The following is a 25,421-nucleotide window of genomic DNA, read 5'->3' on the forward strand; positions in this document are numbered from 1 at the left end:
AGGGAGGATGCTTTGGTTAGCTGAATGGTCTTTTTTTTTTTCTTTCTTTCTCTTTCTTTTTTGTTTTTAATTCTTTCCCATTGGTATCTCCCTATTTGGCTGCAAACTGCTTCAATAAAATCATGTGTTTTAATGCTTTTGGACACACCCTTGACAGAGTGACTGTTTCAAATATCTCAGTTTTCATGGGAGACCACTGCCCTCTTGACTGGGGAGGTCTTGATACAGGCAGGTGAGCTCATACTAACCAGGCTTCAGTTCCCACTGCAGTTTTCTCTAAGCTGTGTTTTCATCTCTAAGTATATGCCTAAATGTTCAGAAACTAAAGGGGCAGCCAAATGTGATAGTGGTGATGAATTTTGCAGGTTGAAGAACTGCTTAAAATGAATGTTAAAGTAATCCCTGTATGTGTGTGTATGTTGTGTGTCTGTCTTTTTAATGGTCAAAATATCTTTCTGACTCAAATGATTAACTGCTTTGCAGTTTGTATCTTATATGCACACAGTGTTTCAATGTGGACAGTGGTTAAGTTTTTCTCTTGAATTTAGGAATTCTTTTCTGTCTGAAGATGCATAGTAAAGCTGATGTGCACTTAGTTCTTATATTTCTTGGCAGCTGTTCCTTGGAGTCGTAAACTCAATATTACATTATCAGTGTGGTCTAGTTATTTCTTCCATAGAAATACAGAAAAGCCATGATATAACTTAAATTCTAACAGTTTGAATGGGTTTTTTTACAACAGGAACTGTTCTCATCAGAAGCAGTAATGGCCACCTAATGCTGGTATCTCAACAGGCAACAGCACGAGCACAGAACCAGACACAAAATAACACAAGTGTGAGACCATCTGTGCCGACCAGCACACCTGCAGTCAGAATATGTGCTGTGCAGGTAACTTCTCTCATAACTTCAGTTTGACGTAGCTGTGTGTTTATGTAGTTATAACAGGGTTATGGATGCTTAAATAAGCATTTGAACCCTTTCTGAACAGGGTGATGGTGTTTGGTTTTGCACCAATAGACATCACTATATGCTTTGCTTTCTCTTGGCAAAAAGCTTGCTAGCTGTTACATATGGTAAAGTTCAAATTAATAAGCTCCTCTCTGATGATGATTATGTGAACCATTTTAAGAAAAAAAAATGCCAGCCAAAACTGCCTAAATGGTTACTGCTAGTATCTAAAACCTTGTGATCCTCTGATGGGATATTTCTCCAAAGCTGAGTAAAGCTGAGGACCTTTCCCGTGTCCCTAGGATGTTCCTGCTTCACTGAGCTCTGCTTCCATCTTTTGTAGTGTGGTCAGCACATAAGAGTAGGGAGGTACATAAAAGTAACAATTTACGTATTTCTTTTACCATTTTATTCGATTATGCATTGTCTCTAAGTGTCTCTGAACTAGTTGTTGAATATTAAACTGGTAGACAAAGAGCTTTGTTGAGCAGTGTTTCAAGTATATGGGCTGTGTGAATTATGCCTGTATTGTTACTGTAAGAGGATGTGTCTCAGTTTGTATCTGACCCCATCTTCAGTGTCTGTTTTGTCATTGGCTTGTCTGACAACCGTTCTCTGCCCATGTGTAATTATTTTTATTTTTATTTTTTTCAAAGAATTCTGGCACGCAGTTAGTAAAGAAAATAGCAGCTGCTCCTGTGAAAACGTTATCTCAAACAACAAATGCCGTGGTCTCTACTATTCAGACACCTGCTGTAATACAGGTACTTTGCAAGCTTTACAGTATGGTGGAATAAGTGACAGAAAGAACTGGAGAAAATACGGATGCATTCTTGTTATTTCTAACTGGTTTTCTGTAATCTGGTTTTCAATAAGCTTGGTAACCTTTGTCCTCACAATAAATTATTTCCCAAATCTGTTTTTTTAAATGCATAATTTAATTAGGCTTCTGTCAGTGTATGTCAGATAAGATTATCTCACTACAGTAGAAAGCACATGAACAATGAATAAAATAGATAGTTCAGAGGGCCACTTCCAGTGCTTTTGTACGCTGTGATAGAGCTCCTTCAATCTCTTGCTAAATCTTTTCTGGGAGATGTGCTTCTGTTGGGGTTCCCTGTTTTCTTAGTGGGGAAAAAGGTATACCTGAGGTGATGTTGAGGGGAAAATGAGCTGTCTGCACCAGTCAAGCTGTTTTTCATGTGTATGATTTTTTTTCCCTCATTATAAACTGAAGGAAGGTGAAGACCTGTTCTCTAATTGAGCATGGCAGGATGGGTTCCACAGGTACAACTGTAAATAGGCAGTGGTTGAAAATGCCTCATTATTTTCAGATAGTATTTTTGTCTTATTTCCTAGGTCTTATTTTGCTTTTTCTAGAGAAAAATGTTGTAGTCCTCTTCTGAAGAGGCTTTTATCACCTGTAGAGTGTGAGACTTTTCCTACGTATGGTTCATCCTCTGTTTTTGGGGACCAGACTTCTGGATAAGCATGTGGGATGAAAAGAAAAGTATATTTTTCTTCAGGTAATATGTTCTGTCCTCATAATATGGAGGAGAAATCATGAAGAAGTCTGGTTTGTACCTATATTTTGTGATAGGAGTTTGAAGGAGACTGAGCTGTAGCAGCTGACAAAACACTCAGTAAATGAGCAGGATCAATCATTCAAAAAAACATGTTGGATGTATGTTCTCGACCCTGGGGATGTTTGAAGCATTAGGGGATGTGTTTGCTGACAGTGGTAACAGTCTGACTTACAAGTTCATCCTCCTGCTGTTCTTCTGTATCAGCAACTGGCCACTACTCACTCTGTGCTCTTTTTTCACTTCCCTCTCACTACAAATGCATAATGTTGGGGCTAAAGTGGAAAACCCAGAGGCCTCTCTTAGTACATTTTCTATTTTGCTTAGAATGGAAGCAGTGTATGCTTTGTGTCTAAGAACAGTAATGGATATTCCTTACTCTTATTTTGGAACACTAGCTTGCAAACGCTGTGTTTGTGATCTCTGCATAGAGGTCTTTAGGCTATAAAAACAATACTCATCCACTGTACTACCCTTGCACTGGGGAAAAGAGATGAAGGTCATCCATCATCTGATGGATGAAGTCGCATGCATCCGCACACTCTCATGTGGATAAACATTGAGATTCATCATTCTGTTAACTTCTCTTTTCTTAAACTTACATCTGCTTTTGGCTTGGTTCTTCTGTACTTCTAGTTCAGTTTTGATGTAGTCTGTTGAACTTGTGTTCTTCTGAGATACTTAAAAAATACTCTATGTCTATGTCTTTTGTAGGCTGGTTTTTTTTCCCTTCCCGCTGTGGAAACTGGAACACTTGTAATGAGCTGTAGGGCTGGATTTAAACAGCAGGAGTAATGACTCTAGGAAAAATTAATAGTGCTGTTTTGTTTGGAGTGGCTTCCTTGAAGCCCCTCTGTTTTGCAGAGGATTGCAAAGCCCTCTGCACAAGCTCCTTGTACAATGAAGAGTAAATAGATGCAGTGTGGATGCATCTTGCCATGCCATGGTTTGCTCCTCACCCTGGGGTGGGCAAAAGAAGAGTGCTGAAAAGGGAGTCAGTGCAAAAAGTTGATGGATCTGTCTGGGGAAAGGAAGGCAGAGCCCTTGGGTCTGATTTCCTTGGCAGCAATTCATTCATCAGTCTTAAAAGAACTTGTTGATCTTAGTCTGGATAGTTTTCTGAGGTCACAGGAGAGGAGTGTTGGTGTGGAAGTATGCTGTCATCACAGAAAGTGGTGGATAGTGGAGAGGAAATGATCCTTGGCTTGGTTGTGTGTCTTCTATCTTGCATGACATACAACTTGAAACACTATCTGCAAAACTCTCTGGGTACTGACTGCAGGATTATTATCCTCATCAACAAAAATATTTCCCTTTTTTGACATTCCTGAATGTTTAAGCTCTGAGGTTAGACAAAATTACCAGCCCGTTCTTGTTTTTTACCTGTTTTCCAGATGGGGTAACGAAGCTGCAAAGTGCCTAATTAGCATCATGCTGGGGCACTTTCATTTAGATGCAGAGCACTTCTTCTCTTGAAATGACTTCAAAATATGCAGGATTAATGCCATTTTTTTGTGGCGACTGTTTCTCTGTTGCTCAAAGTGAGAATGAGAATTGTCAGTAGTGAAAAAGGTTGACGGCAGATGACAGAAGTTAATTCCCAAATATTCATTTTCCTGGGAAAAGGGTCCAAAAGACTTCCTGTTGTTTCTTCCCTCAGCTGATAAAATGCAGTTCTAGTCTTGATGTGTAAGCATGCTGGAATTTGCAAGAGATCAGCTCCTGTTTTCGACTTTTAAAAGCCCAGGGCGTTGCAACTTGGCAGATCTGCACTTCCGTCTTCCTCCTGCCCATCTGTTTGTGGGATTCTTGTGCCCAGTTTGCCTCCCTGTGGTCTTAGAGCTGTTGAGCCTCATCCTTGGAAGAGGCAGTGGTGGTGGCAAAGATCCTGCAGAGAGCTATTAAAGTGTTACCAACAGTGGGAGCCTAAGCTAGAAAGCTTTTTGGTAGCTGCCTGCTGCTTTCATGTCAAGCTGGCAGCAACTTGGGGAGGGGAGGACACCCACCCAGGAAAAAAACCAAGTAAATATATGACAAAAGTGTTACAGTTTTGCTTCAGCTTTAAGTGTTTGTTCATTAGTTTTCCCTATCCTGAAAGACTTAAAAGTCCTTTTGATATGCTACATGACGTCTGTCCCACTTTTGATTAGTGTTTGTTCCATCCATGGTGGGGCAAGTTAAGACTCCGGTCTTACTGTCTTATGATTAATGCAATTAGCAGGTATTAATTGTGCCTGTTGGACTAAACTGGGGTGCCTAAATGTGTTAAGAGTCAGTGAAAGCCATTACATTGTGCAGATCTGAACCTAGAATTTGGGATACAAAACCAGACTTTCCCTTCCTCTTAAGAGGCTTAGAGGCAAGACTACGCTGCAGTCAAGATTTCAGATGTTAACCTGGAGCTCTTGCTCTTCTGTAACCTGTGGGTTCCCTCTGGCTTTTCAGCTTTTAAGTTGAGAAATCAAAAGTAGTGGGTTTTTTGTATAGGCAGGGTCCTTTACTCGTATTGTATTCTGTTGTATCAAATGAGCTGTGTTGGTTTTTTGGGTATGGTTTGTTTGTTTGCTCTCTTTAAAATCTGAAGCAGAAATACTTCAGTTTAGTAGGTTTTAGATTTATCCAGGTTTGCAAAGAAGGGAGGTGTTTTTTCCTAAACCTTAATTACTCTCCTGTTGCTGGAGCTTATAGTGAGATTTTTAAAAAGAGGTCTCAAAATAACTGAATTTTGTACAGGTTTCTGTCAGGGCAGAGGAGAAAGGGATCCAAATTGCTGCCCACAAGGATAAGGCAGGAAGAACTTTTTAGGTCCATTTGCTGAGCTGGCTGCTTCTGCTGGCACATGCATCCTTCCAAAGTGGATGTGATGTCTTTTGCTTACTCTGTGTGTGATAGGAAAAGCAAGGGATGTTGCAATTGGGAGAGGAGCTTCAGGGCAAGCTTGGAAGATAAATAATCGCTTATGGTTCTGTTTGTCTTCAGAACAGTATCACCTGCCTTAGCCTTGTCCATTAGTCTTGGACTGTAGGAACCTGGCAAAGTTAATATATTGGTTTCTTCAAGACAATTTTACCTTTCTCTCTTCCTTCAAAGTTGCAGGCAGTGCTTTGGTCTGGATGTGCCTTTGTAATTTCTTCCCCCCACCCTTGATTTATAAATAGAATTATGGCTGTGAGGGTACTGTCACTTACTGTATTAAATAGAGCCTCTCAAAGCAAATGAATCTAAGCTCTAAAAGCAAAGAGAAAAGTAGTTTCTTTATGTTTTAAATAGTACTGTGGAAGGAGGTTGCTACCTTATGTGCTAGCAGAATCCAGTATGTTTGTCACGTTGTTCTTTGGTTAAAAAGTGTTAATTTTTCTCTTCAGCCGGCAGCTGCAACAGCTAGTGTTACTACAGTTACTGCTGTAAAGCCTTTGAGTACTGGAACACCTGTAAAACTTCCAGTTACAGGACCACCTGCACAAGCTATCTCCCAAAAGGCAGTCTCTGTGAAAGCAGAGGGCACAACAGTAGCACAGACCAGCGCTTCTACAGTAAGGAAAAAAAAGTTTTTAATTAAAAATTAACATTCTGTATGTTCATCAGAGGTTGAAGAGACAGTGCAACATCTAACAGTCTTCTCTTTATTTCCACACTAGGAGATGCTAGAGAATGTGAAGAAATGCAAGAATTTTCTTGCTACAGTAATAAAATTGGCATCTAGTGGACCTCAAGCCCCTGAAATGGGGCAGAATGTGAAGAATCTGGTGCAAAATCTACTGGTGAGACTTCTTTTTCAAAACAAAGTCTGCATCATTCGTGTATAGATTTTTGACATTTACTTCATCTTGGTTTTGTTCCTTGTCTTTTTTTTTTTTAACAGCTCAGGAATTGGATTTGTGGCTGAGTACATCTGACCCTCATTAAATCTTACATTATAAATTGTATTTTAACTGAATCCCATGCTGTGTTGTTTCCTCCCTCACATTTCTGTTTCATTTTATGCACACAGGTAACTGATAGCAGGAGGAGCTGGTAGTATTACCACAGCTTCTGGGTCTTTTTTTTCATGTTAGTGTAGTTTTGAGTCCTCAGTAGCAAAAATTTGATGTGGAGGTTGCAGTGCAGTGGTAAGTCCGTACTAATGCTTTACTCCAAGGCAGAACTGAGCAGTGGAACAAGCATGACATTATCAATAGCTTTAAACAGTAGGATGGGGAAAACAATGTGGTGGCTGCCAGCCTCTCTCTCTTTGCAGGTGGCTTCCGTATGGTGCTTCGTGCTGTATCCCAGCACAGCTGGGTTTTCCTGGTAACGATTTCTCCTGCCACTTCTTGTCATGGCATTTGACCGCTGCTGCTGTGTTGTTGTTCCACTGTAGCAGAAGGCTGTGTGCTGGTGGAGGGGGGTGGCTTTGCTCGTGGTACCAAAGGACTTTTCAGTCTAGGAAGGTGTGATGTAGACAGGTGTAATTTCAGAGAGCAGATTGTTTGAGGATGCAGCTGTGCAAAAATCTGATTCCTTAGCCTCTGTCCCTGCTGGACTATGCACCTTCCTTCTGTGGGAAAAATAGAGTTGTTCTTTCTTGTGCTTACAGTACTTTTTTTTTAAGAGCAATTGTTAAGAGACATTAATACATTGTTAACTGCACACTTGTTTGCTTTTTGTGGTAGTTTAAAAATCTTCCATCCAGTATGGCTATGATTTAAATGCATGAGAGAAATGAGTAAATTGCAGCTGGGCAGTAAGATGATCCTTAAGGCAGCATTTCATGAAGTGAGTGTCAAGCACCCTGTATGCACTGAGCCATGGTGTGCCAAACCACTTGCATCTGTATCACTGAGACCTCGGTGACCCATATCTGCATCTCAGTGAGATCTAACAGGCAACAGATCAAATGGCTGAATGGGAGAGCTCATGTAAGCTCTGTTTGTCTGCAAATACACAGTCTTTAAAATCCCTGTTCTGGTTATGTAGTAACTTGGAACAATTGCTCCAGAGGCGAATGTGGGTGAGAGGAGTAATTTCTCAGCAGAAGCAGAGATTGGTGCTGCTCTTTGTGTGTCTGTACCTTCTTGGGAGGAGGTCATGTTCCTGATGACTCTGAGAGGGTGAGGAAGGGCAGCAGAGTCTGGGGTTTAGCCCTGTTGTACAAGTGAGGGATCTCAGAAGTTTGCTGCAGCTGTCTAACCCTCCCAAGCCCTTGAGTCAGGTGTTTGTGTTGTGGCAGGGTGGACAGCATTAAGAAAGGAAACAGTACTCTGCAATTCAGAGGACTGTTACCGTGGGGGTATGCAGAAACGATGTTTTGATTGCTTTTGAAAGACTGTGTTAAGTGTTCTGTTTTATTAGCTGTGTATGCATTAGTCTAGAATTGTCTTACAAAAACTGCTAAGTTATCATTAGTCTTCAATGCCTCTACGTTTATTTTTATGCAGATAAACTACCTTTACTGAAGGAAGTATTAGTCGTTGATTTAAAAATACATCTACATAACAATGAGATACTCAAAAGGATCAATACTGCTTATGAACTTTTTTCTCTCCATTCACTTCAGTGACTGGGTGTGAGCACCTATCCCTGAGTGTGTTAACTGCCTGTAGCTGAAGAAAGCATAAACAACTTGGGTAATCCTGTATGAAAATTACAACATTATTCTATCCTAACTCCCTCTTTTTTGCTTTTCTAAAGAAAGCAGGAAAAAAGCATTTGAGCACTGAAATTGAACAATGTCGTGATAATACAAACTTCCATGACTTTTTTATACATCTAGGAAAAAAAGTGTGGTAGATTCAGTTATAACTTACTATTGTAATTATATTTTCCTCTTAGGAAGCAAAAATTGAGCCAGAAGAATTTACAAAAAAGCTGTACATAGAGCTGAAGTCGTCTCCGCAACCATACTTAGTTCCTTTTCTCAAGGTAAGTGTCTGATTATGGATATTTGATGTTTAGAAGGAAGGGAGGAGGACCAGAAAAGAAGAGAAAAGAATTGGGGCATTCGGATAGGTATTGGTTCAGGTCAGTTAAGAATGGTGCTTAATGTACCTCTGTGTGACTGTTGTGCTTGGAAAGACAGTTTTTAAGGGGAAGGAGAATTCTTGAGGAGTAGTTAATGCTGTGTTCTTAATATTGTAGAGTAATTGCCCTCTAGGTGTTAGTGGAGACTAGTGTTTTGGAAGCTGTGCATCTATCTACAGTAGAGCAGCTATTTTAAGATGACCTCTTACTTTTTCATCAAAATTGTAGCTATTCTAACACAGAAGCTACAACTGTGGCAATGCACAGCTTATGCCATGTCAAAGAATCTACATAAAGCTATTCATCTTCTGCTGGTTTATGTTTAGCTGGAGGCAGGAAAAATCTCTACCCCTTTCTCCAGAAAGGGTGTGACAAGACTGCTGCAGCTTCGGAAAAGAATCCCAGGAACTCTACTTCCATTCAAGCAAATAATCCTATAAAGGAAAAATGCTTCCTTGAGACTTTCCATCATATGGTATAATGGTATTAACAAGATAAAAATTAGCTGTACAGCAAGGATTAAATCCCAGTGAAAACATGGAAACTACGTTAAATCTACTAAATTGCAATGTACACCATACTCTTAGGCTTGTTAGATCTGTACATTCATTATAGGCATGATGGAGAATAAAGGAAGAACAGTTAAGTCGTAAAGCTGGGACAGAGTTTTTCTGGAGTTTGCCCTTTTCCTTGGTATTTGACAGGCCATATAACAATGCATGTGATAATATTGATATTGCTCTAGATGGCTGGTGTTAATCTGCTCAAATGTGGGATAAAAATTTTTATTACAGTGGCAACTTCTAAATGCTTTTCTAGCAAGTTTGCCATGGGTCAGAAAGACTACAGTCATCTCTGCAGGACCTTAAGATGAGATGGGAGATTTGATATTAGAAAAAAAAATTTCACTGTTAGGGTGGTCGGGCATTGGAATAGGTTGCCCAGGGAGGTGGTGCTGTCACCATCCCTGGAGGTGTTTAAGAGGATCTGGTGCTGGGTGATGACGTTTAGGGGTTACAGTGGTTGTGCTGGGCTGATGGTTGGACTTGACTGTCTTAAAGGTATAAGGTCTCTTCCAACCTGGATGATTCTATGATTCATTAAATTTTCCAATTGGTCATTTATTACCTGTTTAATTTCCTGGAGGCTTCTTAAATGCCCATGCAAAAGCCAGAGAAATAAACAGCTCTCAGAATGGGTTTTCTGCATCCACCGTGGGTCTGGCTGCAGAAGGACCAGGCTGTGAGTACAGGGTCAGTGTGACTGGCACTCAGAAGTGCTCAGCTGTTATAAGAAGCCATCCAACAATGTGAAGAGCTGCTACACTTGATGCAGGGAACTCAAGGCAATTCTGCAGGGGTTAGGTTGGGTTCCTCAGCGTGGGTCAGACCCTCACCTGTCGCAGCAGAGCCCTTGCGTGTTTCTTCTGCAGCATACTGCCAGGTTCAGGTATCATCCTGGCTTGTCTGTTTTGGGCAGTGTCCATCCCACATAACCCTTGGCATGATGCTCTCTCCCTGTTGCATGCTACATTAACACAGATACACTGTGACTTCAGAAGTGTTGTTCAGACATGGTCAAAGTTAGCTGAGTTTGCAGTGTTGCCAATCCTTTAGAGCATCGTGCACCCACATTGCCTTTCCTGAAACACTGTAAGGATGTGTGGTTGATACACACAATTAGGTTGATCTGTAACTCTGAGCAGCTGTGACAGGACTGAGTGCCAAATGGAGGATGACTTCAGGAGCACTTCTCTAAGGTGCTGAGTGGATCGGCGCTGGCCTTGTTTGTGGGGTAAATGTTTGCAGCTTGAGTCTGGGAAGAAATGTGATAAGGCTTTTTGCCAATCCACTTTTAGCTAGTGAAGTGGAATTTTAGGGAGGACTCTCTGGAGTCATCTCTTATCTTTGAGCTGCAGCTTTTTGATGAAGCTGTGCATGTGTTTTTGTTTTGTCTGTGCCAAGAGGTGGAAAAGTACAGTGGCTTTGGCTGTGAAGCCTGCTTGATTTTCAAGTCTGCTGGATGCTTTTGGTACATGAATTACATCAGGAGCTAAGCAGCCTTTTAAAAGAAAAAGAAGTAAATGTTAAAAAACAGATGGGCTGCAAAAGGTCCGGTTGTGCAAACAGTATGGTTATTTGGTACACTAGCATGTGAGACATGCTCCTTCTGCATGAAGTCCAAAGCAGCAGCACTGTGTTAGGAGCTCTTACAAACTTTAGCTACTGTTAAAGGGGGAGGTAAAAATAAAAGGGTTTTCAAGAATATACAGGTAGCTGCAGAACTGATTTCCCCTGGTTCAGAGCCATGGCAGATTATACACAGTCAGGAAGAAAAATCTGTAGAGAGCTTGAAGATTATTCTGTCCATTAACCTTCTCAAACACAGCTGTAGTAAAAATGAGATGTTGCCAGATTCCTTTACTTTTGTTCTCCTGTTGCCGAGAAGTAGCTGGCTGAAGTTGAGTTGCTGCAGCTCTACAGACATTATTAAAGTGGTATCCCCCCCTAGTGTAGAAACAGCTGTATTGGTATAAAAATGTTCATGTCTTCAGAGCTTGTTTCTGACTTTATTGGATGATTCGTAGTTCCCTGTCAGATGGGCTCCATGAAATAAACACAGCTGTTCCAATATAGCAGAGTATTTTTGGCAAAACAAAATTCTTTCAGGTAATAAAGCAGTTAAAATCATCTTACTCAGAAACATAAATTCCAAATTGAAAAATCCAAAGAGAAGAACAAAGTTATATGTGAGTTTCCCCATAGATGGGATTCGCTATGCATAGTGTAGCTGTGGTGATGGTTGACCTTTGCTCAGCTGGTGTTGGTGTTTCTTGTCATCTTCACTGAACAGGATTGTCATCAATTTAAGCGTGCCTTAAATTTAGCAAAACTTGTTTGCCATTTATTGTCTTATGAAAAATTTAATTGGAAAACGAGGAAGAGGATTCAGTTACAAATGTATTATTATTATGGAAAACAATGCTGATACTGCATCCAGTGTTTTCTCATTTTTCTTTTAGAAAAGTGTGCTTGCCTTACGGCAACTAATGCCTAATCCTCAGAGCTTTATGCAGCAGTGTATGGAGCAACCAGCTCCAACCCAAGAAGTGATTTCAACTTGTACCTCTGCAGTACCAGCTCCTTCGACAGGAGTGGCAACCTCGGCTGTAGCAGCAACTGCTCTTCCAGTTGTAAAACCCGTGCCTGCCTCTGTAGCAGTCACAGCCCCTCTGGTTATCACCCCAGTCCTTGCCACCACGTCAACAGCAGCTTCTGTGCAGCCCGTGAAGGCTGTTCCTTCCTCTGCAGCGGTGACAGCGTCTCTTGGGCCCGCGGCTTCCATCCTCACCACAACCATGGCACCGTCCAGGCTGACGGCTGTCCAGCCTGGCAAGCCAGTTTTCACCTCTGCAGTGCCAGTGCCCTCTCTCCAGTCTGCAAAGCAAGTGCTGATCTCTACTGCGGCATCTTCAGCAACAGCCCCTCTCCGGCCTCTGAAACCAGTCATTGGAACGCCACTTGGTGTTAAAACCTCGCAGCCCAACTCCATCCTTGCACAGTCAGTGGGTGCTCAGCAGGTGGTTAAAGTGAAACAGCTGGTAAGATGGATTCTCTGCTTCTCTGTAACTAACCAGGCTCCTTTACTTTGATGACTCTTGCCATTTAGTAAAGAGGATACCAATTTGGACCTCTGCTTTTTTTTTGTTTGTTTTGTTTGCTTGTTTTTTTCTTTTAGTACATGAAGCTAGTCTGTCTTGAGTTCATCCATTATGTTTGTCAGAGCTTAGAAATACTGAGCTGTTGCTGGAAAGGTGAATCTAAACCCAAGCTGACACCTTGGTCTCTTGCAAGGTATATCAACCACCATTTCACCAGACTGAACATCCATCTTGAGACACAAGGGGAGATGAGATCTAACCCCCCTATGCACACAGCCAGGCTAGGTTGGCACCTGGAAGAAAAGAAAAGGTAGGAAACGCTAGTGTCAGAAAGAGAAACTGCTGATGGGATACTTACATTAATTGCTCTTCAGTGCCCTGTTAGGGCTGTGCCTCAGCCAGCCATCCGGGATGCCAGTCTTTCTCCCCGGTAGTTCCTGTCCTGAGTACTTTGCAGGCACAGGTGGCTCGATGATGTTCAGTGATGTGTTACCTGAAATGTACAAACTACCTCAAGGAGCTTTTCCAAGCAGAGTTCTGACCTCCGCATTTACTCTAAGACATGTTAATTACAAAGTTGTCCAAAAGTGAGTTTTTTCTATCAGGCCTCATTAGCTAACAAATTCCAGGAGAAATAACTGTCTTATTAAAACAATACCCTCAAAAGCAATGTGTTACATTTTTTTATTCTTGGCACAGGTTAACTTCTTGCTAATGTTAATGTTAAATACCAAGAAACTGTGGATCACAGGTATACCTGAAAGAGCAACTTTGTGAAATAAATTAGGTTTGGCTTATAGGTGTTTAAGATACTGAGTAGCTTGGTGTCTAGCTGATCTACCTGTAAGTAATGCTCTCAAGTATTTTGAGAGAATAGTCTCCCTTTGGCAGATAAAGAATTCAATTCTTGCAAAGGTATTCATTGTAAAGATTGTTTTTCTTTAAAAAGTGGGAAAAACATTAGACTTCCTGTGAAGCTAGATTTAATTTCCACAGATAAAGTAGGACATCTGCTATGGATATTGTGTGTACTTGATTTAACAGTGTTCAGACCCGTAAAATGTTTTGGTTTTTTAGTTTCCTTCTTTTCAAAGGGCATAAGGTTGATGTAATATAAGAATCCTGCATTCTAAATAAAGAGTTTATGCTGTGGTGGCATAAGCTACCATAAGCATGAGCTTTTCACCTTTCCAGACTTGCTTAAAAAGAACAAAACACTCAACTTTATAGGGTGGATGGGGAGTCCTTTTTCTGAGTGGATTTGGTTAAAAAAAAAAAAAAAAAAAAAAAGGCAAAATACCCTCAACCCCAAAACTCCAAAGGAGAGTTATCAAGCATATGCACTGACAGTCTTGGCTAGTAGTAGCTAAAGCCAAATTGGAAAAGGAGTTGGTACTCATATTGTCTTTGAGGACTAAGTTTTAAATTCCAGCCAGAAGAAAAGAATTTCTTAGGTAGTACACAGGCAGGAGAGCAGTTTGTTGGCTACACAGCAAGTCTTGTAATCCAGGGGAAAGGTTGACCATCTGTACAAATAGGCGAGGAAGCTTAGCTCTACGCAGGGGAGTCAAAACACTTCTTGAATTTGATATTGGTGAATTCAAGAAAGGGCTTCTGCCTCTACACTGCTGCAGTGTGGCAGTCTGCTGCAATTGCTTTTCTTTGCTGTGCCCTACATATATTGAGTTGCATACAAAACATGTTTTTATCCTCATTTGGGTAGATCTCAGGCACAGTGATTAAAATACTTGCTCTTCTCAGATACAGTTGAAGGACTGAGTTGACTGCTTCACAGCTTAGCCATATCAGGAGCTTGGTGTTTGTTCAGACAACTTATTAGCACAAAGGACGAGTTAGTAGAAGTGGCTGTATCTCTTAGGGCTTCCCTGATGCCTTTCCTTGAAAGGGCAGAGGGTCTATTTTCTCCCATAAGAAAACAAATCTGGACCTGTCCTCCCTAAACAGAAGGGTCCTACTGCCAGCTGAAAAAGGAAGCACATTGCCAGCTGTGCAAATCTGTCCACACAATGCTGCCAGCAATTTTTTTCCCTTTCCAGCCCACAGGGATGTCTGATGCCATACACTCCCTCTCCATGCCCCTTTCTAATTTTGGCCTCTCGTGCTTGAGAGAATTTAAAGCGAACTTTCATGTGCCAGCTCCACTGTAATGTTGGTGGTGCTCAAGAATGCAGTACTGCTATATTCTAATATCAAATTTGTGACTGGATTGATGCAACATGAAACTTTTAATTCCTGTAGCATGATTATCAAAACTCTGTGTGCACATTGAGGGACCTGCTCTTCACAGGTGCTGTTGGGATTGACTGTGTTCCTGTGCTGTGAGAGTTGCACATTTTGAAGGATTTTCTCGTGTGACTTTCTTAATATCACCTCATTTAAGGGTGTTGACTTACAAAAGAAGTTTCATCTTGGAAATAGTTTGTCTTGCTCTAGTATTGCTCTGTCTCTTGTTAAAGCACAATAAATGAAAATTTACGTTACCAGCTGCTGGCATCCAGCTGTGAGAAAGCTGCTGTGAGACTACAGCTTTACGTCAAGCATAACCAGCCAGGGGTTTATGGTGTAGTCCCCACACTTACCAGTGGCACTCTCTGGAGATTATTTACAATTGAATCAAGGAGTGAAGTGTTTATGCTGTTGCAACTGCTTGTTCTTAGTGAGTTGTTAGTGTCAAGTCCCCTCAGAGCTGAGCTTTTGTGAACAGTCTCCTCCGTTGTTTTTTTTGTCCTGGATATTGCTTTTGCATTCAATTTGTGAGGGTTCCTTCATGAAGCAATACTGCTTGTGTGTGATGATACCTCAGCATCCCGCTGCTGATCTCCAGACTTCGTTTTATGAGTCTAAAACAGGTTCAAGTGAGGCTAATCAGTCTCTCTCAGGCAGCCATCTCTCTGTTGTCAGCTGAATGCAGCTGCTTTTTTTTTACTTAAGAATGTTGGTGATTTTATTCCGATGTATGTATCAACCTGCTTAACAGGGCACAAGGGAATAGTCCCTTTTCTTTATTACTTCTTGCTGCTAACCTGAAGAAAAGGGGCAATAACTCCTTCTTGCAGATATTACCAATTTTTGTGATGCTTTGTTCTGGCATTGGATCCTTGTTGAAATTTTCAGCATTGTTATTCTCTCCCATTGCAACTCCCAAGGACTTTCAACTTACGTTAGTCTAGAGCTAGAATGGCAAACAGAAAATGGGCTGTACTGCCAACACATCCTTTCTGTTTCTTGGCAATGTAGCCTCCTGGGTTCCTTGACTTACATCCCAGTCTCCACTTAGACCATTGTTGTAACATTTTCTTATTAAAAAAAATGCCCTAGGGTATATCACCGTGTTCCGCAGCCGTAGGGAGGAGGAGAGAAGATCCAGCAGGCAGGAATTGTGCAGCAAGATTGATTTATTTAATTATTTTACAAACTCTTTTATAGACTTTTTTCTTCATAGTCTAATTGGACAAGGATCAGCCACCCCTTGGGGGTGATTGGCTAAAATCCTAAAACATCCATTGTCAAAATATTTTTCTACTATACTACAAACAAGACTTCTTAAGGTTGCAGGTGTTTGGTTGTTTACAGAACTCTGCTACCTCTTCTGTGAGAGAGAAAAGTCTCTCACGGACTTAGGAAATAGCAAGAAAATCCTTTCTAGCAGCATTTTTGTATCCACATTTTCTATCTCTGTTCTTTTGTCTGCTGTACCTCACCCTGGAATGCTTGTTTCCTCTGTGCTGTTCCAGTGTTTTGCGTGCTGAAGATGAAGCATCGTTCTTCCTGGTGATAAGGAGGACCTCTAGGTGTGTGTCAGTGCTAGTGAAGCCTGTGAGTCCAAATTTGTTGGCTCCTCGTTAATTATATAAACACACAAAGGACGCTGTTAACATTGTTCACAACTTGCAGCTTTGGAAGCCGGATCTTTCTGACAGGTCAAACCGAGCTTTGGGAAAAACGCATGGGAGTAAACGTTAGCATCTGTTGTACTCCACGAGGAAGTGCTGCATTTGTGAGCCTCATCTCTGTCTGCAGTCTGTCCCTGTACTCCTGTAGTTCTTTCCTCCTCTGGATCTTAATGTTTCTTCTCAAGAACTATGTCAGGTTTTCAGATACCACTTTCACATCAGTTATTCTATGTTACTGCTGCCGTAGTGCTACCAATATGGGGACGGTTGAGGGAGTATCTTGACTCTGATACACAAAGTACCTCTTTTTGTGAGTGTGTGTTGGGGTTTTAGGAGTTCTCCTTTTGTTTTCTTTTTCTCTTTAAGAATTTTCCCCATACATATTGCCAGGGTGACAAATTACTGGGTGCTTAAGAAGAACAAAAGACCTGGCCACAGGAGGAAGGGTCCAACTGGCTACTCTTTTACATCTGGGGTTTTCTGGTGTAGGGTGGGGGTGCCGAGAGATTTGGACTGGGAAAAAGGGGTTGGGTACAGCCCCTGGCTGGCTGGTTTTCTCTGGGCATTTGGGGAGAGAGGGGCTGCCACCATTGTGGGGGGAGTTTGTGAGCGCTGCAGGCTTCTGCTTTTGGCTGTGTTCCTTCTACCGTGAGTGGAGCCCGCTCACTGGAGCGGCTGTTACACCGGGACCCTAACACCCCACCTCACTAAAAGAGGGACCTTTTCACCATCTGCTTGGGTGCCTCACAGAGAAACCCTGGGATTCCCAAGCCCGCCTTTCCCTGCCCTGCTGGGAGCCAGGCTGCGGCTGCCCTGCCCCCGCCCATTGCTTGGAGCCTTCACTACATTGTAGCCCCGCACACCCTGCCTGCCCAGACCTCCGGGGGTTCCTGCTGCAGCTCCGGAGTTCCATACATCTCATCTGCCACCCGGGATTTGTGCTCGTCCCTGCTGTTCCAGCCTGCTGTTCCCGAGGGTCCGGCCGGATACTGGGATCAGCTGCCCAGGGGTTTGTGAAGCCTTTGTCCCATCCCTTCCCGGGATCCCAGGGCACCGGTGCCGCGTGCTCCCTGAGCTCGCTCCGGAGCGCCCCCTGCAGCCGCGGGGGAACCATCGCACCTGCCCTGCTCACCGGGAGCCGCCAGCGCCCCTGCCGGCTGCGAGCGGAACTGCACCCGAGGGGAAAGGGCCCGACAGCCGAGAAGGCTGGGACTGGGTTTGTGATTGTTTGCTGTTACTGCCAGAGTTATTGCTGTTTGTTTGACTGCTTATACACATATAGATATATAATAGTAAAGAACTGTTATTCCTGTTCCTCATATCTTTGCCTGAAAGCCCCTTGATTTAAAAATTATAATAACTCGGAGGGAAGGGGGTTGCATTTTCCATTTCAAGGGAGGCTCCTGCCTTCCTTGGCAGACATCTGTCTTTCAAGCCAAGATAGTGTGTCATGCTTATGTTGATGATATTTATTAATAAAGGAGAAGTTAGATGACAGAAGGAGAGAGCCTAATTTCTGAAGTATTGTAAATGTTAGTTCTTTAATTACACTTGTGCAGTCTTGCTGTACAAGCACTCTTTAGACTTTCTGAAGTAAGAATAAAAGAAGTAGAGGAGAAAAATGGCTTCTTGGCCCTGACATTTTCTTCATGTTAGATTTTTTGCTACTAAAAAAGTAGGATTCAATCTGAAGATATTGATCATTTCATGCTTTGGCAAAGTAAGATCTTTCTACGCCCTGTAATCAAGAACTTTTTAAAAGATGTATCCAAGCTGAAGCCCACATTCTGCTAGCTAGGAGGCTTAGAAGTGAGGTTTTTAGGGATGCTGCAATTTTATTACTTTCTTGCATTTTAATAGCTGCCCCTGAAGAAGAAGGATTAGTATTTATGGGCTGTGCCTGTAAGTCTGTGTTGTGATGACATCGTGCTGTCTGGTTTTGTTTCTTTGAAGAGCCTCTTTAAACAAAACTGTGAACTGCCTTCCTTTTTACCCTTCAGCTGTGTACCGATGTCTTTGTGTAGAGGCTCTACTTGCTATAGGTGTTGCTATTTAGTACTTCATGTTCCTGGTAACTGATGTGTTCAGTGTACTTTAGCTTAACACTTCGAAACTCAGCGTCTCAATTTACAATTGATGTTGCAGTTCCAAAAACACATCAGTATTTTTGTAGTCTGTACTCTTTAATTCTTAGCAGAAAGAGTATTTCGTGCAAGACTTTCGTTGTTTTGGTGTTCTCCCTTTTTAACTAGGTGTTTGTGATCCCTACCCTTTTGAAGTTACTGGTAGGCAGACTCACTGTTTAATAGTTAGTCTGCTGAACAACACTTGATGTAGAGGAAAGTCTCTCAGTGCAGTGGATTGTGTGATAATTAGTGAAACTTGTCTAATAGGGTTATCAATATAGAGTAGGGGTGAAGGGACTGTTAGAGCTCACTGAACGAGCTTAGCGCTCACCACCACTTGTTAAGATTTCTTGGCATGAAGTTGAAAAAAAAAAGTTTTGTGAGCATGCTGTTTGCTTTAAACTAAAAACTGGACAAGCATACCTGCCCAGTGGCACTTCTGGCTAAATGGAAACATTGATACTGTTTACTTCTCTGCATTTTTAGCTTTTCTCACTCTTGATACTGGATATTCCACTTCCAGGTAGTCCAGCAACCATCAGGAACCATTGTAAAGCAAGTATCCACGCTCCCACAGCCATCAGTGCTCACCCTACAGACATCTGCTGAGAAAAAGATGCTGCTGAATACAGTTGTTCAAACCAACCAGTTTCCTGCAGGTAAAGTGGAGCCTCTTTCATGGAGAAGGGGGAGGACTGCTGGGGCATAGAAGTAGGTGCAGGCTGTTGGTACATTGTGGGAATGCAAGAAGGTGGCTCTCTGTCGGGAGGAACCAGCTCTGTTCGTTAAGTTGAACATCTCTACTGCTTGGAGCTCTGATGAGAAAATCTGTGTCACATCGACTTCTGGCACTTGTTAAGAGCATGTCAATCAAACATTTGCACTTGTTAAAATACTATGGCTGAGCTCCTTGCAGTGAACTTCCTCTAAACTGATGCTTTTGAGAGTTATTTCATGAGACCTTGCTTTTTCCTTCAACAGGTTCAGGTTGATGCACTATAAGAGTGTGTCTCAGCCAGCCAGTTTTCAGTGAGCCATGTCCCTGGTCAGCACAGAGGGGAGGGTGTTTGCTGAGAGTATATGAGGCTTTGGGCCACACAGAACATGTAGAATGTAAGATTCAAGAGTGTCTGGTTTTCAGATGGACCTAAGTAGTTGTTACTGAGTCTGCAGTAGCCGTACCTAGAGGAATGAACTGACTAAACAGTTGTCTTAGCATTTTGCTTTCTACTACAGCATGTTCTTTGTTTTGTTTTAGGTTCCATTCTGAAACAAATTACACTGCCAAGAAATAAAATTCTGTCACTTCAAGCATCGCCTGTTCAGAAAGTGAAAATGAAAGAGAATGGAGCAACATCCTTCAGGTAGAAATGAGCAATATCAGAAGTTAAGTATAGGAAGGAACAAAAGGAAGAGACAAGTATAGAGGTGGGAATAGAGCCCAAATAAAAGCAACTTTCTTCAGAAGCTTTTTTTCTGATACATGTTTTTCACATTATAATACTCATTGGCAAGGGATAACCTTAAAACTTCTACCTCATAGCAGATGTTAATTATTCTTAGTGTAAGAAAACTGTCTTGGTAAGGTTAGATTTTGTGTCAGTTTTTCACTCATAGTGGAGACATATTGATCTCCATCCTATGAATACAATTACTAATCTAATTATCTTGTATTGAAGTCTCTCAATAGGATTAAAGCAGATAGGACCTCTGCTTTTTGCACATGGTCTGATATCATTGAACTGTTACTTGGACTTGCTTGTAACCTGTCTAAAGCTCTGTGCTGCATTTCAGAATCTTTACTAGCTTCTCTTACAGGCTCGTTTCTGTGTGTATGGGGAAAAGTCTTCAACTACATCTCTAATAATGATTTCTGGCATATTCTCTAGGCCTTTAGATTGGCAAGAGTGCTTAAAGCTTTTAGTTCTGGCAACTGATAAACTTTTCAAAAGCAGAAATTACTTTTGCAGCTATGAAGTGTGATGTTGGAACAGAGGTACAGACTTCCGTAAGCATTTTTAGTCTTACCACTTCTGAGCAAGTTTGACATTGCTCTTCCAAGGGAAAAAAGAAGACATGATGACACCTCTATGTTGTGACCAGTTAACTTATCATCTCTTGAAAGCTGCAGCTTTGAATGCACTGGTGTAGACAGAGAGCTGCTGCTGTTTGCAGTAACATACAGTATACAGCGAACACTTAAAAACAGTGGTTGCCAGGAGTTGAAATGAAAAGCTCATGTTAAAGCAATAGGTCTGTTCAGCTGCCTCAAGGTCATATGAAATATACTTCAGAATATAATGTGGGATGTAATCTTGGGTAGTGATGTTAAAAAAAAACAACCCAAAACTTTCATAAATATTGTAATAAAAAAGAGCAACTAACAAACAAACTCATACACAAAAAAACCCCGCATTTTTTCTGTGATCTTCCAAATGGAATGTATTAGCTGTCTTACATAAAAAATTTGAATTCTTGAAAGTTGTTCCCTGAATTGTAAATTCTTAGTGTAGGAAAAAACCTGCTTTTACAGTGTGATCCAATAGAGATTTCTCTTCTTGCTTTTGGATTGTGATTTCCAAAGTAGCATAAGCCCGTGAGAATTTAGACAGGAAATCTCTAACTCACCTTAAATTTTCTTTGTAGAGTCTCTTGTCTCTGAAGAATTTGTGTTTGGCTACACCCTCGGTGTTTCTTCTATTCACTGCTATAATTAAACTTTCTGACCTATGATACATCAACTGCTGGTCATGTGTGAGGCAGAGAGAGGCACCACGGCCTGCTTTCAGGTTTTGCGATGGAATTTGTTACGAGCAGACAGTGTGTCTTGTAACTGATGTGCCTGTACATCAATGGCACTAATGAGAGTGCTCTTACTGTGCACTCTCACTGCAGTGTGTCATCAAGCCTGACTCCCTGCCATGGTGTGACTAGGTTAGGTTAGGATTTGAGAACGTTCTACTCCCGAAGCTGTGCTTAATTAGCTGCAATTTAACCTTGTCTGCTCTTTAACGGGCTGGCTTAGGTTGCTCGAGTTAGGCAGTAGAAAAAGTGGTGATTTCCTGCCCCCCAAGGAAACAAACAGAAAAAAACCAACAAAACACAAAGCATTCCAGCCTTCTAGATGTTGTTTCAGCTAAGCATGGACATTGCACTGTGGCATGTTAAGAGATAGTTTGTTCTTAAAAAAAAAATCAAGATTTTTGTAATCCGATCTACACGTTCCTGTAAAGTATATGCTGGAGCACTCTGGGAAAAAAAAAGGTCACATATTTCATCTTCAGATATTTGTTTTGAATTTATTCTGTTTAATAGAGTTGTTCTCCAAAGTATGTGCAACTTTTTGGCTTGGCTGGAATTGTTCTGTCCTGGGTAGTTGTCAGGGATGGTGCCCAAGGGTTTGGGTTCCGTGTGCCCTTCTAGTTTTTGACTCTTGGATAAAACGGAGTAGAGGGGTTCAGAAGACAAGTGCGGTCGTCAGACACCAGAGGGTGCCACAGACTCACTTTTCAGGCAGCAGAGGCAAATTCATAGATGTGAGGTGCATCTGCATTGCTTGGGCTTCTTTTGCAGTGAATATTCAGTATAAATGTCAAACCTGACCTCATGCAGTGTATCACTCAGAATTCTTGAGTTCTGTTTTCCACAGTCCTAGTAAGCTTAAGTCACTGGAGACTTACAACAGCTGGGTGAGTTTTTCCTGTTGATTTCTGAGTGTGACATGATCAAATGCAAAAAGCATTAAAGGAAGTGGTGCAGAAAAGGGGCTTTATGGAGGGATTGCTGAAAGCGAAAGCAAGTAGATATCCATCAGGAACACCTTCATGTAGTACTTTAAATTTATCACCTTATTAGAATGATTTCTATAGCTTACTGAAAGTACATGATACCTTACTTAAAATGATTGAGATTTGTTTGAACAACAAAAAAAAAGAGTAGTAAAAAGTATGAACTTACCATGTTTTCTGAAACTTTCATTAATCTTTAGTGAGCACTTTCCTAAGGAAATGTAGTGGTAATTTCTTCGGGTTAAGTAAAATAGGTGCGGCAGTATTTTCCTATCTTTTGTCAAAGTTAATGACTCTGAGCTTAATGCAAACTTACGTCTCACAGTGAAAAAACTGGAACTGGTCCTGAAGAAAAGTACAGGTAGAGATGTCTGCTTGCATATAAACTCTTGTATGCTTGCACACACTAGTGGGATTGCATGCATGGAAATAATCACGAAAACAGTAACCTGATAAAGGCAGGTTATAGAGAAATGAAACTTCTCTATGTAGAAAAATGGATAGATGTGTATTATAGAAGCTTATCTTTTCTTTGCTTAAGCATTTGGAGTATGTGGTCAGATTAAGAGCAAAAATTGTTTCCTGAAACTGCATGCTATGCAGTAGTACCTGGGATGCAAGCATCCTTCCTGGGATTCCATAAACAGTTCCACTGGGGTAATGTCAGGTTCCAGCACTGATAGCTTGTGATGTGTGTTCCTGGTGCTAGCTGTGCTGATTTTGTCAGCAGATCTGTGGCAGTTGCTGTGCTTCAGTGGGATTCTTGTCTCTGCCATCAGCAAAGTCTTCTCTGTAGTGGTCACTAAGAAGAGGAAACTGGAATGTACTTGTGAAGATCAGTTAGCACTCAATTATCATCCTGTGAAGCTTCATTGACACGCTTGTTGAAAGTTCAGGGTCTCTGTTAGACTGGTAGAGCATGAGTATGCACTTGGAGCTGCTCAGTTGCTGGTTGTGAATGGGTAGGAGGAGGGAAGCTGTTCTCCACTGTTGGCTTCAGCTTTGAATTGTAACTGTGGACGTAGGTGTTCTGACAGTCCTGGGGTTTAACACTTTTCTTAGCATGATGGATTTGGGGCACACACCTAGCTGGGAAGCTGGTGTGGCTAGTTAGACTTAAAGAGCTGGAGCTGGTTTGAGCATCTGTTGGGTCTCCTTTTCCCTGAACACACATGCCTAGGAACTGCTAGCAATGAGGGCACACAAATGGAAGGAAGGGTGGAAGAAGACTGGACGCAAGGCTGGACTCCTTTTCTGGCCCGGTCTCTTTCCAGAAGTTTGCAGAAGAATTGTGCCATAGAAACGTACTGGAGCCCAAAGGAGAAAATGTATTTATATTTTAAGAAAAATATCCCAACATTTTCTTGTGTCTTTTGAGTATTGCTCAACCTCAACCCCAACTCATGTTCTAGTAACTTCAGCTTCTACCTCTAGTCAGTCAAAAGACAGCCTCCAGGAAATACTTCACCTTAGAACAGGAAATTTCTGGCTAACCCCTTGTTCAAAAGTTATTTAGGCCACACAGTGTTTTCTGAAGGTGGACTTTATCAAACCTTGCCAGAGAATACTTTTCAAGAGGGGTGTGTGTGTTGGTTTTGTTTTCTTTGTTTTCCAAACAGAAGGATGTTCAGATTGAGTGATTTCACTTACCTGTCCTAATGCTGCGGACGTCTGTTTTGGATTCGTCCTAAATCCCTGAAGCCACCATTAGGGCCTTTGTCACACTGTGAAGTAAAAATGCTTTCTCTTGCTGATCTAAGCTTACTTGATATAACTTGGATTGTTTCACTGCCGAAGTAGCACAAAAACTTTGCCCATATAAGATTCATTCAGTATTTTAACTTAAATGATCTTTAAAAAAAAGCATTAAGCTGAAGCACACAGGCTATTATAGCTCGTGTGCATGATGTTCACCCTAAATATGTAAGATTTGAGTTTTTTATTTGGAACTTGTAGTGCAAAGCTGCTACATGAGCCTCCAACTAAGGGTGTTACCAGCTAGAGCTCTGGCATGGTGCTTCAGAAGCAGTGGCATCTTCCCTGCTGTGTACTTAAGTGTGGTAGGACTGAGCCAAAGGACAAGGTCTGGATTGGCTCTGGTATATAATCAAGGAGTGTTTGTGTCCTGTGTTTTAAGGGAACTCGCTAAAGAAACTGAAGATCAGCTCTGTGCTTATAAGCTTGTGCTTTAAGCTTCAGTTTGCAAGATATGCATCTTGGTTAGAAAATGGGCTTGTTTATAGTCCAGTGAGTCAACGTTCAACTTCATTCCACACTTGCTTCTAGCTGGTGAATTAGTTTCAGAACAAATTTCAGACTGCAAGAGTGGTGGTGCAGGGTTAGTGGTTGTGGGAACTTTTAATCTGGATTTACCTCAGTCCTAGGTTTCCAAGCTTGCTCAAAATGTCAGTTTCATATAAAGGATTTGCATGCCTAGCAACTGAGGCATTAGCCAAATTAATGCTTCAGAGGCACTTTGCAGAAGTGTGAGAGCTTTTGGGAGCTCCCTGTCCACACCCACACTAAACATCTGTTTTATATAGGGATATGTGAATGTGGCTGCTTGTTGATAGTCAAGATTTTTTCTTTGTGTCTGTTCTGAACAAAGCATAAAATGTTGGTCTCCTCTTTTGTAGAAATGAAGATGATATAAATGATGTGACTTCTATGGCTGGAGTTAATCTCAATGAGGAGAATGCGTGCATTTTGTCAGCAAACTCTGAGCTCATTGGTACAGTGATTCACTCTTGTGCAGATGAACCATTTCTCTCTCCAGAAGCTCTTCAGAGTAAGATCTTGAACATAGGTGAGAACAAAGCACACACAGCAGAAATTACAGATGTAGTGTTTCCTTGCCTCTTTCATCGGCCAGCCTCCAATCTTTGAAGAAGGACCTGGAACTATTAAGACCTACAATCTCAATTCATGTGTTTCTACCAAACAATACTGGGTTTTCACTTCCCCTTCTAGGAAACAACTCTCCTTTAAGGTTTTCTTTACATGGAAACTGTCTGAAGCACAACCAAAAAAAAAAAGAAACTGATGCCACTTTAACACATGAGAAGTGAGCAACTTTCTTACTCTTAAACCTAATGCAACACTAAACCACCCTAAAGATGCTAGTGTCAGAACACTTAAATGTGGTTTTCTATCTTGGCAGCTTCTAACTTGATGTATTACACTGTGTTAAACTTCCCTAACAGTTTTTGCATTCCTCAGCCTGTATATGTACTCTATTGACTAACATTAGGAAGAAGTTTCAAACTCCAATGCACGCAGAGCAGCCCTTTGTTTATGACTCCCTCCATGGAAAAAATCTCTGTTAATTTTATACAAAAGAGATGTTGAAGCTGTTTGTCTGTACAGTGAATAGTACTGTGGAATGCCTGTGTTACAAG

The 25,421-nt window shown here is 41.5% G+C and overlaps 1 protein-coding gene across 1 annotated transcript in view; it reads left to right on the forward strand.

Annotated features, from left to right (window-relative positions):
* TAF4B (TATA-box binding protein associated factor 4b) overlaps positions 1–25,421 on the forward strand; it is a 73,651-nt gene that overhangs the window by 14,450 nt on the left and 33,780 nt on the right. Inside the window, 9 exon segments of the mRNA XM_039548986.1 lie at positions 743–891; positions 1,608–1,715; positions 5,900–6,067; positions 6,173–6,295; positions 8,346–8,435; positions 11,557–12,135; positions 18,759–18,894; positions 19,494–19,599; positions 24,660–24,829. Coding sequence (XP_039404920.1) covers positions 743–891; positions 1,608–1,715; positions 5,900–6,067; positions 6,173–6,295; positions 8,346–8,435; positions 11,557–12,135; positions 18,759–18,894; positions 19,494–19,599; positions 24,660–24,829 — 1,629 coding nt within the window.

The sequence above is a fragment of the Corvus cornix genome, chromosome 2, assembly GCF_000738735.6.
Source record: "Corvus cornix cornix isolate S_Up_H32 chromosome 2, ASM73873v5, whole genome shotgun sequence".
Classification (NCBI taxonomy): Eukaryota; Metazoa; Chordata; class Aves; order Passeriformes; family Corvidae; genus Corvus; species Corvus cornix.